The 15,000-nt window shown below is 41.3% G+C and overlaps 3 protein-coding genes across 3 annotated transcripts in view; all 3 read left to right on the plus strand.

Annotated features, from left to right (window-relative positions):
* LOC307250690 (protein NLRC3-like) overlaps positions 1-15,000 on the plus strand; it is a 439,475-nt gene that overhangs the window by 228,512 nt on the left and 195,963 nt on the right. The window lies entirely within an intron of this gene.
* On the plus strand, positions 2,269-8,021 carry LOC307251146 (ferritin, middle subunit; the record flags this gene model as incomplete). The annotated part of the gene is made up of 3 exons (XM_080028467.1): positions 2,269-2,564; positions 3,515-3,661; positions 7,728-8,021. The coding sequence occupies exons 1-3, from the start codon at positions 2,394-2,396 to the stop codon at positions 8,019-8,021; spliced, it is 612 nt and encodes a 203-aa protein (XP_079884593.1). The 5' UTR covers positions 2,269-2,393.
* The window catches only part of myod1 (myogenic differentiation 1), a gene marked incomplete at its 5' end in the record, with an annotated part of 4,087 nt that continues 2,058 nt past the window's right edge, over positions 12,972-15,000 (plus strand). Inside the window, 2 exons of the mRNA XM_080028152.1 lie at positions 12,972-13,598; positions 14,538-14,619. Of these exons, the coding sequence (XP_079884278.1) occupies positions 12,972-13,598; positions 14,538-14,619 (709 nt within the window). The remainder of the gene's footprint in view (positions 13,599-14,537; positions 14,620-15,000) is intronic.

The raw sequence follows: 15,000 nt of genomic DNA on the forward strand, positions 1-15,000 counted from the left end.
GCCATACGGCCCCTCCGACCACCACCTCAAACATACAGCAGTCATACACATTCACACGAGGCAAGGTGGGTGAAGTGTCTTGCCCAAGGACACAACAACCATGACACAAGTGGCAGGGCGGAGGACACAACAACCATGACACAAGTGGCAGGGCGGGAATCGAACCGCCAACCCTTCGATCATTGGCCGACCCGCTCTACCACCTGAGACACAGTCACCCTGTGAATGATGGTTTTACACAAGCAACTGACACAGGTTCGATTCTGACCGGGCCGTCTCTCTCTCTCTCTCTCTCTCTCTCTCTCTCTCTCTCTCTCTCTCTCTCTCTCTCTCTCTCTCTCTCTCTCTCTCTCTCTCTCTCTCTCTCTCTCTCTCTCTCTCTCTCTCTCTCTCTCTCTCTCTCTCTCTCTCTCTCTCTCTCTCTCTCTCTCTCTCTCTCTCTCTCTCTCTCTCTCTCTCTCTCTCTCTCTCTCTCTCTCTCTCTCTCTCTCTCAAATTTTTGACTCTGTCCTTCACTATCAAATAAGTGTCAAAAAGGAAATATATACATCTGTTTTCAAAAACTTTGCAAACAGTTGCATTGCCCGAGAGCACAGGAACGCGCACACACACACACACACACACACACACACACACACACACACACACACACACACACACACACACACACACACACACACACACACACACACACACACACACACACACACACACACACACACACACACACACACACACACACACACACACACACACACACACACACACACACACCTCTTGCATTGTGCCTGTATTCTCTCACACTGAGGTCCAGTTCAGGTGATTACTGACTGAGTGTCTGAGGGTCGGGTCAAGGGTGTGGGGTCCTGCTGACCCTGGGGTTCACACACACACACACACACACACACACACACACACACACACACACACACACACACACACACACACACACACACACACACACACACACACACACACACACACACACACACACACACACACACACACACACACACACACACACACACACACACACACACACACACACACACACACACGCACACGCACACGCAGACACACACACACACACACACACACACACACACCCTGGGGAGAAGCCAGCCCCTCTGTCACTCACCCATCTCTGCAGATCCAGGGGGGGTCTTCAAACTAATGACGGTCAGCTAAACGATGGGATAAGTGGGGAATAGAATTGTGTGGCTTTCCAAATTTGAGTCTAATCAAATTATCTGTGTTGATATAGTTTACAACAAGAAGAGAAAAGGGACTCAGTGCATTCACTCACATGTTGCAATCAAGCACAATATTATAATTCAAAAAATGTATCCATTGAATATATATATCTAAAAATTTTTTGGCATATATTTTTCTGAAAAACGACATGGTCTCCCTTCTCTAAATGTGCCCCTCTAGAATTGTATCTGGCATGAAGCCCCTGCCAATGACTGCTGCTGTACTTTTTGACATGCATATGACAAATAATAGAATAAAGATAATAGAAATATTGATAAAGAGCTCAATATGAGTCTACAGAAAATACTGAGCAGTTACTCTCTGTGTTAACAAAATAAAGTAATATATGCTGTTGAGTTGCATCCGAACAAAAATTGGTTTCATAAGTTGAAAAAATTTAAATAACTCCATAAATTAAAACTTAAAAACAGTCAAATAATATTGCCTCCATCATTACATTGTCTCGGACATTTTTCTTGTCATGTCACCCATGGAGAGAATGCTCATGCCAATTTTTCCTCACGCTTGTATCACAAATTGAAAGATTTTAGCACATATCTGCTCCATTATTATCCTCTGAGTTTGAAAAAAAAAAAAAGTTTTGTCTATAAACTCAGGGTTAGTAGGCTTTTCATTAAAAAAAGTATATAGGCTATATATATATATTGCCTCCATCAGTCTATCACCGCAGTCACGCAGCACTAACGTTGTTGCTGTGATTATACATCTCTTATATAACTTTAGTTGTCAGTCAGTGGCTTGAAGCAGCTTTGATATCCAGGGTTACACCGGATGAACTTGGACAGCTGACCGGGAAACAGTTGATCTTTCTAGGCTAAATTTATCCTCTGTTGACGGTCAGATCGGCTTGAGCCTGGCTGGAAGAATATTCGCACTTTTATTTATCGGGGCTATTATTATAGGCTACGGAAGCCCGCTGTTATCACAAGGCAGGTGTCGAGTTTACTAACCAGTGTTTCACCTCCACTCCACTGTGTGTTATTGTGTCAGAGTCTCAAGAAAAGCGCTTAAAAAATAGTCCTACAATATATTTTTGATTATTTGATTGATTATAAGGGCGGTGCATTCTCCCAGGACTAGCGTGAGTTCGAGGAGTGTAGGTCTACCCGGGTTTTGCGATGGCTGAGCCCGCAGAGAAGAGGTTGAAGAGCAGCCTGCCTGTGTGTACAGCGCACCGGAGCTCCGTGGGCACCAGCGGGGCGAGACACAACCTGCAGGCCGCCGTAGAGGAGGCTCTGTGCGGCGTGAACGGGCTGCTGTGGGACGGTGCCTACCGGCTGCAAGCGCTGGTAGGAAAACTCACTCACTCACCCATCCATTCGTATTATAGAGGGCTAGACATTAACTATTGAAGGCAATATTTTAAAAAGTAGCCTACAACAAGTGACATATCCCTTTATTTATTTATTTTATTCACTCACTCATCCAGTATTACGGAGGTTTGATGACGTATATGCTATAGTAAAGACATAGCATGTTGACAAGTAGAACACATTAGACCACTAAGTTAAGTATAGCTTACAACGAATGACAAATTATTATTATTTTTTCTTATTGGCAACAAACCAAAGAAAGTGATTTTCTAAAAATTCATACAAATTGATTATTGTATTGTTGCCTGGATCTATAGGCTACATGAGGTTTTAAATATGACCTCTTGCTTGTAGTAGTGGATGTAAGTACTGTTACTTAAAGGTCTACTTCACCGGTTTGAATATGAAGGTGTATTGAATTCTGAGATCCTATGTAGTATAAATGTGCGAAAAAAATTGAAACCGGTTCATCCTAGCCTGAGAAAAGGCAGAAAGAGTGTTTTTTTTAACCCTATATTTCTCTTTCTCGTGACATCACAGAAAGAGAAATATAGGGTTAAAAAAAAAATTCAATACACCTTCATATTCAAACCGGTGAAGTAGGCCTTTAAAGGTGTAGTCAGTGATTCTGGAGAAATCTTCTTGTCAAAATAACTTTGTCAAAATCAGTGAATATCTCCTCATGATCCACTACCTGTATTGTGTGTACACTGAAAAAAAAACAGTGTCAATACACAGCCAAGGCTCTGTAAACTGGTGAGATAACAAAGTTTACAGAGCCTAGGCTGTGTATTAACACTGACTGGATTATCTAAACCTTCATGTTATGTTTGTTAATTTTACGATGTGGAGTATGGTGATTTTCTTTTCTTAATTATGCCTTTATTGTGTCACGTATGTATAACCGTTGTTTTACCCGTCTACAGGCGCGTGTGTTTGAGCGTGATGACGTGGCGTTGCAGCGCGTGGCTCTGTTCTTCCAGCAGGAGGGTGAGAAGCAGGAGCAAGAGGCCCAGGACATGGGGGGGTATCTGGGGCAGAGGGGCGGACACTGCTGTGGCAAGGACGTCCAGGTACGATGTTAAACCAAGATGTTTTTATTATACTTTTGGGGCGACTGTGGCTCAGTTGGTAGAGCGGGTCGGCCAATGATCAAAGGGTTGGAGGTTCGATCCCCGCCCTGCCACCTGTGTCATAGTTGTTGTGTCCTTGGGCAAGACACTTAACCCACGTTGCCTTGTGTGAATGTCGATAGTTAGCTGCTGCTATCGGTGTATGAATGTGTGTGTGAATGGTAACGTGGGAAAGGAAAACAGGTCTCCCTTGCAAAAGAGTCTTCGGTCTCAATGGGATTTACCTGTATAAATAAAGGTAAAGAAAAAAAGAAAAAAAAATAACTATTTTACTAGATTTCTACAGTTGTTTTTTAGGTTTAATTGATTTAGAAGCGCTTCCATCAGTCCGCTTCATCGCACCAAACGCTCCATCGCGCCTAAACTAATGGTTTCCTAATTTAAATATGCAAATTTTCATCGCAAGCATCGCTTTTGGTGTGAACAGACCGTAACACTACCAAAAGGACTAGTGTTGGATTTTCGGTTTGGTTTTGGTCACGGTTTAGTTATTTAATTAAGTTACTTTATTAGTCAACGGTTACATTGAAATTTGTCTATTCTTCATATCCCCACTCAAGTTCCCACACTCCACTAGTTTTACTACTAACACCCGCTTGTCCGGTGCCGGGGATCCAACCAGAGACCTCATGGTTACTGGGAGGAGGAACCAGAGACCTCATGGTTACTGGGAGGAACCAGAGACCTCATGGTTACTGGGAGGAGGAACCAGAGATCTCATGGTTACTGAGAGGAGGAACCTGAGACCTCATGGCTACTGGGAGGAGGAACCAGAGACCTCATGGTTACTGGGAGGAGGAACCAGAAACCTCATGGTTACTGGGAGGAACCAGAGACCTCATGGTTACTGGGAGGAGGAACCAGAGATCTCATGGTTACTGAGAGGAGGAACCTGAGACCTCATGGCTACTGGGAGGAGGAACCAGAGACCTCATGGTTACTGGGAGGAGGAACCAGAAACTTCATGGTTACTGGGAGGAACCAGAGACCTCGTGGTTACTGAGAGGAGGAACCTGAGACCTCATGGTTACTGGGAGGAACCAGAGACCTCATGGTTACTGGGAGGAGGAACCAGAGACCTCATGGTTACTGGGAGGAGGAACCAGAGACCTCATGGTTACTGGGAGGAGGAACCAGAGACCTCATGGTTACTGAGAGGAGGAACCAGAGACCTCATGGTTACTGGGAGGAGGAACCAGAGACCTCATGGTTACTGGGAGGAACCAGAGACCTCATGGTTACTGGGAGGAGGAACCAGTGACCTCATGGTTACTGGGGGGAACCAGCAACCTCATGGTTACTGGAAGGAGGAACCAGAGACCTCATGGTTACTGGGAGGAGGAACCAGAGACCTCATGGTTACTGGTCAGCCACCTTTCCTCTAGGCCATCCTACCACCCTAAAAGACTAATGTTGGATTCACACTGGTCTATTCTGGGTTTGACTCGTCCTCGACTACAAACATGTAGCAAAGCATTGGACAAAATATCTGTCTCAATGAAAAACTATAATATTTGCATTAGAGGGTTAAGTTGAACATGTTTGGTAAAAAAATCTTGAAGTAATGGTTAGAGCGTCCCCCCATAGAGTCTCAGTCCTCTTCACAGCAGACCCGGGTTAGAATCCAGCCCGGGTCGTTCTCTGCATGTCATTCCCCTCTCTGTCTGTCTGTCTGTCTGTCTGTCCTCTTCACAGCAGACCCGGGTTAGAATCCAGCCCGGGTCGTTCTCTGCATGTCATTCCCCTCTCTGACACATTTCATCTCTGTCTTTACAAACTGTCTAATAAAGAAAAAATGCCAAAAGATCTTTACACTTAAAAAAAATAAAATCTTGAAGTAAGTAAACAGTTAATCCAGTTGTCGGATACAGTTATTGGCTTAGAAGCGACACAATTATTTTCTGTAATAGAGGAATAAGTATGAACAAGTTAAGCTTGAATGTGCTCTGAGGAACTCTCTGTTTTTTGTTAATTCTAGCGCCCCCTTTGGACAAAAGCGGTAGTGTTTTTACTACGCTAGCTGTTGTTCCTGGGTAAGCGTACCCATGACAAAGTCAGTAAGAAAAACTATATAAAAATAGCTGATGATTTATGATCACCAGAGGAAAAATGAGACTGTTTCAAAAATATTTGAAAGCTAGCTGCTTTAGTAAGGACATCTTGTGGGTGTATAAGTATGCACAAGTATGTTAAGCTTAAGTGCAGCTCTTAAAGTAAAAGTGCTTTGTCAGTATGCGAGTGGTGAACAGACTCTAACATAAGTCATTCACAGATCCTTCCAGAAGTGAGTTAGGGGGTCAGGGTCAAGAGCATTTGTTGGCCCAAGAACCCCTCACCCGAGTGGGGGAAGGGGCTGCCGATCAGCCCCTAACAGAGCCGAGTTGTGGGTCTTTTAATTTACGATCTGAACTGTATCTGTGAGACAGAGAAGCTACAGTCTGTAACAGTGGTCTCGTTTTACTCTCCAGAAATGTGCCTTCACCAAGATTTATTTTTCCTTCTGTGCTATCTTTCATTTTTGTCAGAGCAGGTGTCTTCACTATCTCTGTGTGTGTGTGTGTGTGTGTGTGTGTGTGTGTGTGTGTGTGTGTGTGTGTGTGTGTGTGTGTGTGTGTGTACTGATTTTGAGTTTTAGTCTATAAGAGTGAGGACATTTTGTCTGGTTCTCACTTTGGGACAGGCCTTTAAAGGGCTGTTTGAGGGTTAACACTAGGTTTTAAGGTTCAGGTATGAATTAGTTTTGATGGTTAGGGTTAGGGTAAGGGGCTAGGGAATGTATTATGTCAATGAATTTCCTCACAAGTATAGCCGTACAAACGTGTGTGTGTGTGTGTGTGTGTAGGTGTGTGTGTGTGTGTGTGTAGGTGTGTGTGTGTGTGCTTCTTTTTTTCCTCTTTCCAAACTGGTAGAGATCTCATTTTGGAACGAAGCTCTTCATTTGTGGGTGGACGTCAGTGATAGGACGGTGGTGTGTGTGTGTGTGTGTGTCCCAAGTTTATATGTGTGTGTGTGTGTGTGTGTGTGTGTGTGTGTGTGTGTGTGTGTGTGTGTGTGTGTGTGTGTGTGTGTGTGTGTGTGTGTGTGTGTGTAGGGGTTAAAGCCCTGGAGACTTGCCCCCTTTGGTTCTGGCCTAAAGCCAGTCATGGTTTTACATTTCCCTTTCTCGAAGTTCCGGAAAATTGGCGAGATTAATGCTGGAGCAGAGGTACTGTGTAGCTGATGGCCTTACCAGATGGTACACAGTATTGGTGGCTTTGGCAGTGTGTGTGTGTGTGTGTGTGTGTGTGTGTGTGTGTGTGTGTGTGTGTGTGTGTGTGTGTGTGTGTGACTGTATGTATGTCCCAAGTTTATGATTCGTGTAAAATCGTTTTTTTGTCCAGTCAGCGGCACGTTGGGACGTCTTGTTATCCATCTATCAAGTGTCTCAGAAAAATGACACCAAAATATTTCTTCACAAAATAGTGTGTGTGTGTGTGTGCGTGTGTGTGTGTGTGTGTGTGTGTGTGTACACTTCAGTGTTGATTGTGCTAATATAGTGCGTAATTTTTTGAATATAAATGAATGTCAGTTACATTCAAACCGTCGCCAAACGAGTTGACACAAAGTTGATTAAGCCTATTATCAGCTCCACAAATCTCTCTCTGTATTTCTCAGTATGGCAGCATTTACAAACTGGTGTCCCCCCCCCCCCCTCCTCTGACACTGGTGCAGGAGCTCAGAAAAATCCCCAAGAAGAGCCCAAGAAATGTTTCAGTTGTTGATTCTACTGCTATAAGAAAAAAACCTGGACGTACAGCAGAAGGTATAAAATCCATGAGCCATCACTGAAGGCTTTACCTCATGTAGATGCACCGACAGTGTTGTTGTTGTTATTACTCAGAATTCCTCATGAGGGGCGACAGAAGCTACGCACTATAGTTTTAGATGGTCTACAAATTAAAGTAGGTCATCATTAAAGCTCCACTAAACCTCATTGTTCCCATGTTTGTGTCTATGTGTATTTCAGAAACCCGTCTACGAGTCTGTTTGTGGCGTGCTACCTGCTCTAGACCTCTTCCTCCTCCAGTTAAAGGAGGAGATCGCTGCCTTGGTCGAGTTAACCCAACTGGCCCGTAGCCATGGAGACCCTCACAACGCCAGCGTCGTCAAGGGAAACTACCTGTCGCCTCGCTTTGACAGACTGAAGCTAGTGGGTGATGTCATAACTAATGGACGGAGACTGGGATGTAGCGACGAGCTAACAACAACAGGGCTAGGGGAGTTTATACTGAACGAGCTGCAGGAAGAGTTGAGCAGATAAAACACACACACACGCACACACACACACACACACACACACACACACACACACACACACACACACACACACACACACACACACACACACACACACACACACACACACACACACACACACACACACACACACACACACACACACACACACACACACACACACACACACACACACACACACACACCTTTTACAATCTAAAGAGAGGTCTAGTTTGATATAGAGATTATAAATGGTACTCCCATCTTCTGTTTTGTTTTGTTGTAGTAAGTATGTAGACGGCCCATTCTTGTGCAATATGTCAAGAACGCTTTGAGGGATTTTCGTCAAATTTGGCACAAAAACACACTTTTAACAATCAAAGAGTCTAGTTTGATATAATAGAGATTATTTTCTTATTATCTTTTTATGTTTTTCGGCCGTCTGTATGTATACAGGCCCATTCTTGTGAACGCAAAATATCAAAGAACGCTTTGAGGGATTTGCTTCAAATGCGTCTGTCTCAATGGAAAGAGAGGGTTAGTTTGATAAGCGAGGTTAGAAATGGTTCTCCTTTCTGTATTTTTATACATTAAGCCAAAGCTAGGTTTCCTCAGAGGGAGTTTTAAGGGCCTGTGTTTCAAGTTCAAATTGCCTAGTTGCATTTTTCTTGTTAAATTGTTTTTATTTAATACATTGCTGTTTATCTGTGTGTTTATTCAGCACATTCATATATTCTTGTTCTGTGACTTATGTTGGCGTTTCAAAATGAGCCATGATGTGTTTAGTAGGTTGTGTGAAGTAGATTTGTGTTTGAATGCACTCTCTGCTAAGGTTTGTTTTTGTGATTGTTCTAAAAAACCCAATGTTGTGTTTGCTGTGCACTATGTAAGACAGTTCTATAAGGTTTTGTAACATGTGTAGCCGACAGCTGCTGATTTTATAGAGAAAAATTTGATATTTGACGTGTTTAAAAGTTGTCCAGAAAGTTTTATCTTTTGAAATAAAATTGAAAAAAAATAAAAATAAATTGCCATACATTTTTTTCTCCCAAAATTGGCACCTTGATTTTGAGAGATACATTATGATAAATATATTTTTTTTTTAAGATAATTTTTTGGCATTTTCAAGCTTTATTAGACAGTGCAGAGTTGAAATGGGGAGACAGAGAGAGAGAGAGAGAGAGAGGGGGGATGACCTGCAGTAAAGGTCCACTGGTCGGATTTGAACCCGTGACCACTGCAACGAAAGGCCGGAACCAATATGGTACACGCTCTATCCACTACACCACCGGAGCGCCCCAATATTCAGCATTTTTTGACCATGTAAAGTAAAAGGTAAATCAACATAAAGCAAATTTGTAAAAAACATTGACTTCTAGATGTAAAATTCCTTCACATTTAGACTTGTAACCCTTGTATAAACACACCTTAAAGGCCTACATCACCGGTGGGAATATGAAGGTGTATTGAATTCTGAGATCCTATGAAGTATAAATGTGCAAATGAAATTGAAATTGGTTCATCCTAGCCTGAGAAAAGGCAGAAAGACTGTTTTATGGTCTCACTGTCTAACCCTACATTTCACTTACTGTGACATCACAAAATCATAAAGTAGGCCTTTAAGGAATACTTCACCCGCACGGAACCGGCGTTCTATCATTATGAAATCGCTATTATAATATAATGAATTAGGTTTTTCTTCCCTCAGTCTTCCCTTGGCCCAGCTGTCCTGTTGATCCTATAACCCAACATATTATGGTAAAATGTAGGGTTAGACAGTGAGACCATAAAACACTCTTTCTGTCTTTTCTCAGGCTAGGATGAACACATTTCTAAACTTCTTGCACATTTATACTACATAGGATCTCAGAGTTCAATACACCTTCTTATTTCCAACGGTGAAGTAGGTCTTTAACTAGCCTTTAAAAGCAAAGGAAAAGGAAAACATTGACAGCTTAATCTAGTTGTTGTCGTGGCTCAGGAGATCCTTATTGAAAGACCTGCCAATCATTTTTGCAGTAATAAGTGATAATCCGTTGAGTAGAGGGTTAGAATATTTTCTCAAACACTTAAAGCATCCACCCACACACACACACACACACACACACACACACACACACACACACACACACACACACACACACACACACACACACACACACACACACACACACACACACACACACACACACACACACACACACAGGCTTCAGACCATCTGTCAGGTCTGAATGGCAGCTACACAGTCACTGGTGGTGCTGGCAGTTTTTGATGCAGAATTTGCTCTCTAGGGCCCTCCTTTGGCAATATAGGTGTACTGCGTGTACTATGGTGAAACTGGTAAAAAAAAAAAACAGTCCCTGCGTTCCAATCCCTACTATTTAGTATGCCAGAAAAAGATTTAGGATGTCCTAATACATGAAAGTCAATTGTAGTATGCTGAAAAGACATAAATGCCCCACTAACTCCAATAGCATTCGTCTTTATTCTTGACATTTCTCGACATAATGAAAAAAAAAATCTTCCTTATCTAATTTTTTTTCTCTCCTGTCTCTGGCCTTAAAACTCTTCTGTTCTTTAGTATGTAGTGTAGTAAAAAGAAAAAAGTATGTGATTTGGAACGCAGGGATAGTGTTGTGGAGTAGTGAATGTATGTGTAATTAAACTAGTATTTTGACTCAGTTTTGCAGTAGTGAATGAAAGTTCAAATAGATTCACGTTTTCAGAGTGATTCATGTAGTTAGATTACTTGTTTTTTCACCATTTTTTTGTGTTGTTACTACAAAAAACGATTTTGGGCCATAATGTCACCATTGCCACACACACACACACACCAACCACACACACACACACACACCAACCACACACACACACACACACCAACCACACACACACACACACACACACACACACACACACACACACACACACACACACACACACACACACACACACACACACACACACACACACACACACACACACACACACACACACACACACAAACACACAAACACACAAACACACAGCTTGGATGGAGATGTATCCTAATGGAAGCTATTGTAGGAGAAAGAGGAATTTGTCCGTCTATATATAAAGTGAATGACATTTAACTTGATGACTGTGTTCACACTTTCCTGCAGAAAAAAAAAGTCCATCCACAAGCATTCAAATGGTGTGTGTGTGTGTGTGTGTGTGTGTGTGTGTGTGTGTGTGTGTGTGTGTGTGAGTAAATACTGCGAAACACTTTACTCTCTTTAAACATGGCGTTAGGTTGAGTTTAGAAATGTAACGTGATGCCGTGTGAAAACCGGACATCTGACTCATGTCTGGAGTATTTATTAACTTCAATAAACACTCGAAAAAATAGAAAAAGTGTTTATTGATTTATTTCCAGTTTTGGTTTCCCTTAAATTCTCACTTTTGATTGGACGTCAGACCACAGACATTTGATTGGACGTCAGACCACAGAGTCATCAACAACATTCTAGTCAAAGGCTTAGTGGAGTTTATTTCTGTAATTTTTTAAAAATTTATAGACAAGACTTATAGAGAATAAATCGTTAGCCTCATAGCATAATTGCTTAAATCATATTTACTCTACTGTACTTTTAATCAACACCTGCTCTACTCTACATCTACGTTACCCTACTCTATAACCCTTAAAATATGACTTCTTAGGCAATTATGCTATTAGGCTAACGAGAAGTAGATGTAGAGTAGATGTAGAGTAAAAGTGGAGTAGAGTAAATATGATTTAGGCAATTATGCTATTAGGCTAACGATATTCACTTTTAGTTTAAGCTTCTCTAGCATTATTAACAGAAGATAAGCAAGACAATTTTTTTATTTCATTTTGTTAGCTCACTTTAAATTCTAGCAATGAAAGAAGTTTACAGAAACCAACATGTACACAGATAGGCCCTTTGTCTACCAAAAAATTCCCAAACATATTCAATTTACCTTCATGGTATCCATACTTCAGTTTTATGTATTTGGGTCATTGTCAGCTGTATGCAAGATTAATACATGACCAACTGCATCAACTCTTTTTTTTTAAATCATTATAGTTCATTATCTAACAGGACACACTTTGAATTTTGTGTCCTGCTTTGAAAAACATATGTAGAAACTATACTTTTTTTGCTCCTTTCTCTTATAAAAGCCAATCTGATTAATAACAAAACGAAATTCCTCATTCATTTGACTATATCTGTATTTTGTTAAATGTATTATGAATACTTTGGGCCTTTTAAATTAGGCCTCAACATTTGAAAAAGTAAAGTCAAAAGTCTCTCCTTCTATCACTAACAATACATCGTTTTTTTAAATTCCACATTTTATCACAACTAAACCCAGTTAACTTTACAATAAAACTACATTGTTAGACACGTACTATATACAGAATAATATGATAATGAAAGAAAAAGGCCTAAAACGACACAGAAATAGTCTAAAAATGGTTAAAACACTTCATGTGTCTTTTGTGAATTAACTTCCCCCGCTTTGCCTATAGCCCCCACTATTACTGCTCTGTCAGTGTGTGTGTGTGTGTGTGTGTGTGTGTGTGTGTGTGTGTGTGTGTGTGTGTGTGTGTGTGTGTGTGTGTGTGTGTGTGTGTGTGTCGGGGGGGTAACCGTAACTGTACACTAATAACCGTGAAGTTGTAAAACCCCTCCTTGCTCCACGCTCATTGGCTTAACTACATGTGACGACACGTTTCGGACCCCGCCCTACTGCGCATGTCCAGTGTATAAAGCGATCCAGGTCAAACAGCTGAGAGCACAGAACAGTTTGTGACAGGACAGAAAACATTCCCCTCTTAGGAAAAAAAATCCCAATTTTCTTGTTCTACGTCTTACTTCCCTGTAGAAATTTTGTTTTCAGTTTGAAGACGAGAAAGTTAGTAATATATAGAACTTCTTGGATTTTTCTTCTTTGCCTTATTTTGGGGTGTATTTTTGGGTCTGTAACCATGGAGTTGTCGGATATCTCCTTCCCAATGCCTGGCGCAGACGACTTCTACGACGACCCATGTTTCAACACAAGCGACATGCATTTCTTCGAGGACTTGGACCCGCGTTTGGTCGGTCACGTTGGGGGTCACAACCACAATCTCGGCCTCTTAAAACCAGAAGAATCATCCTCCCTCTCTCCCTCTCCCTCTCCTTCCTCCGTCTCATCCTCCTCTTCCTCGTTACGTCACAACCACCATGATGACGACCAGCACGTGAGGGCGCCGAGCGGGCACCATCAAGCCGGCCGGTGCCTGCTGTGGGCGTGCAAGGCCTGCAAGCGCAAAACCACCAACGCAGACAGACGAAAAGCCGCTACAATGAGAGAGAGAAGGCGCCTTAGCAAAGTGAACGACGCCTTTGAAACGCTGAAAAGATGCACGTCCGCGAACCCAAATCAACGGCTGCCCAAAGTTGAGATCCTGCGCAATGCTATCAGTTATATAGAGTCGCTACAGTCACTGCTGAGGGGTGGCAGTGGAGGTGGAGGAGGAGGCGGGCAAGACGATAGTTTCTACCCGGTGATGGAGCACTACAGCGGGGATTCAGATGCGTCAAGCCCTCGGTCCAACTGCTCCGATGGCATGGTGAGTGAAGGGGTTGATAGATGGAGAAGGGGAAAGGGGTGTGTGTGTGTGTGTGTGTGTGTGTGTGTGTGTGTGTGTGTGTGTGTGTGTGTGTGTGTGTGTGTGCGTGTGTGTGTGTGTTTAGATTTTTTTTAATAGTTTTGGTTCAAATTAATTTTTATAAGAGGGACGGTGGTCGCGTATTTCAATGAGTTTCTCCAAAATACAATAAGGTAAAGAAATAAAATTAACGAAAAAGAAAGACAAAAATTAAAAAGGCATACAATTAAAAAGACAAAGTTCAGTGTTTTTATGTTCAAACAATATCACTGAAACATCTTTACGGAAAGAGCTGAATATTTTGAAGACTATAGTTTAAAACCCGTTCAACACAGCTTCGTTAATATCTGTAATTCAGTGCCGTAATTTACAGTTGTCAGAAAAAACTAAACGCATTTCGTTTGATGTCATTAGTTGTGTGTTAAACAAAACAGGCCAATAGGTGTTTGAGCCCATGTATTTGTTGCTATTTTCCTTTTTTTTTTTCGTTTTTAAAAAAATACAAAGGATAATACAGGTAGAAAAAAAATGAAAACATTGCTGAGAAAAGAGATATAAAACGAAACAAGTATTCGGACCAACAAAATATGATTTGAAATGATAATGGGAAAAATAAGAAATAAGCATATCATGTTTTACTATACTAATAACTATGATATACTCCTATAGCTACAGTTTTCTAATGTATTTTTTTTGCCCATGGCCTATGATGTTTATCCCCCCCCCCCCTCCCCCATTTTTAAAACATTTGGTCATAAATAAATTTTCCATTTTTCCGAGTGCTGTATATTTAGACCTGTACTTCGGGTTTTCTCTACAACTGTCTAATAAAAGACCAAATGTCACTTTTCAACATTGTAAAATCCTAATGTCTAAATGTTTTTGTATTTTTCTCCTCAGACGGATTTTAACGGCCCGACCTGTCAATCAAACAGAAGAGCGACTTACGACAGAAGCTCCTATTTCTCCGAGACTCAAAACGGTAAGAAATCAACAAGAAAAAAAAAAAACTATAAATGTTATTATTTCAGCTAAAAAGGGTATTTAAGACCGGTCCGGACGAAACAATACGAAGGCATTATAGTTAGTGGCAGGGGAACACAAATAAAACGATAAAAACAGTAAAAATAGGCCTATAAAACAATAAAATAAAAATGATAAGGCCTTAAAGTTAGCAGGGGAAAGCGAATAACACATTTAAAACAGCAAGATAATTTGGCTTGTGAAATTATATAATAAAATGAAAAATTGTCAATGTCAATCATATAAAAACATGGAGGCTAATTCCAATGTTTGTTTTTTTGTATTATTAATATGAAGCTTTTAGATTTTACTGAACGTTTTCTATCGTAAGTTTTAAGTT

The sequence above is a fragment of the Ammodytes marinus genome (assembly GCF_949987685.1).
Source record: "Ammodytes marinus genome assembly, chromosome: 5".
NCBI lineage: Eukaryota > Metazoa > Chordata > Actinopteri > Uranoscopiformes > Ammodytidae > Ammodytes > Ammodytes marinus.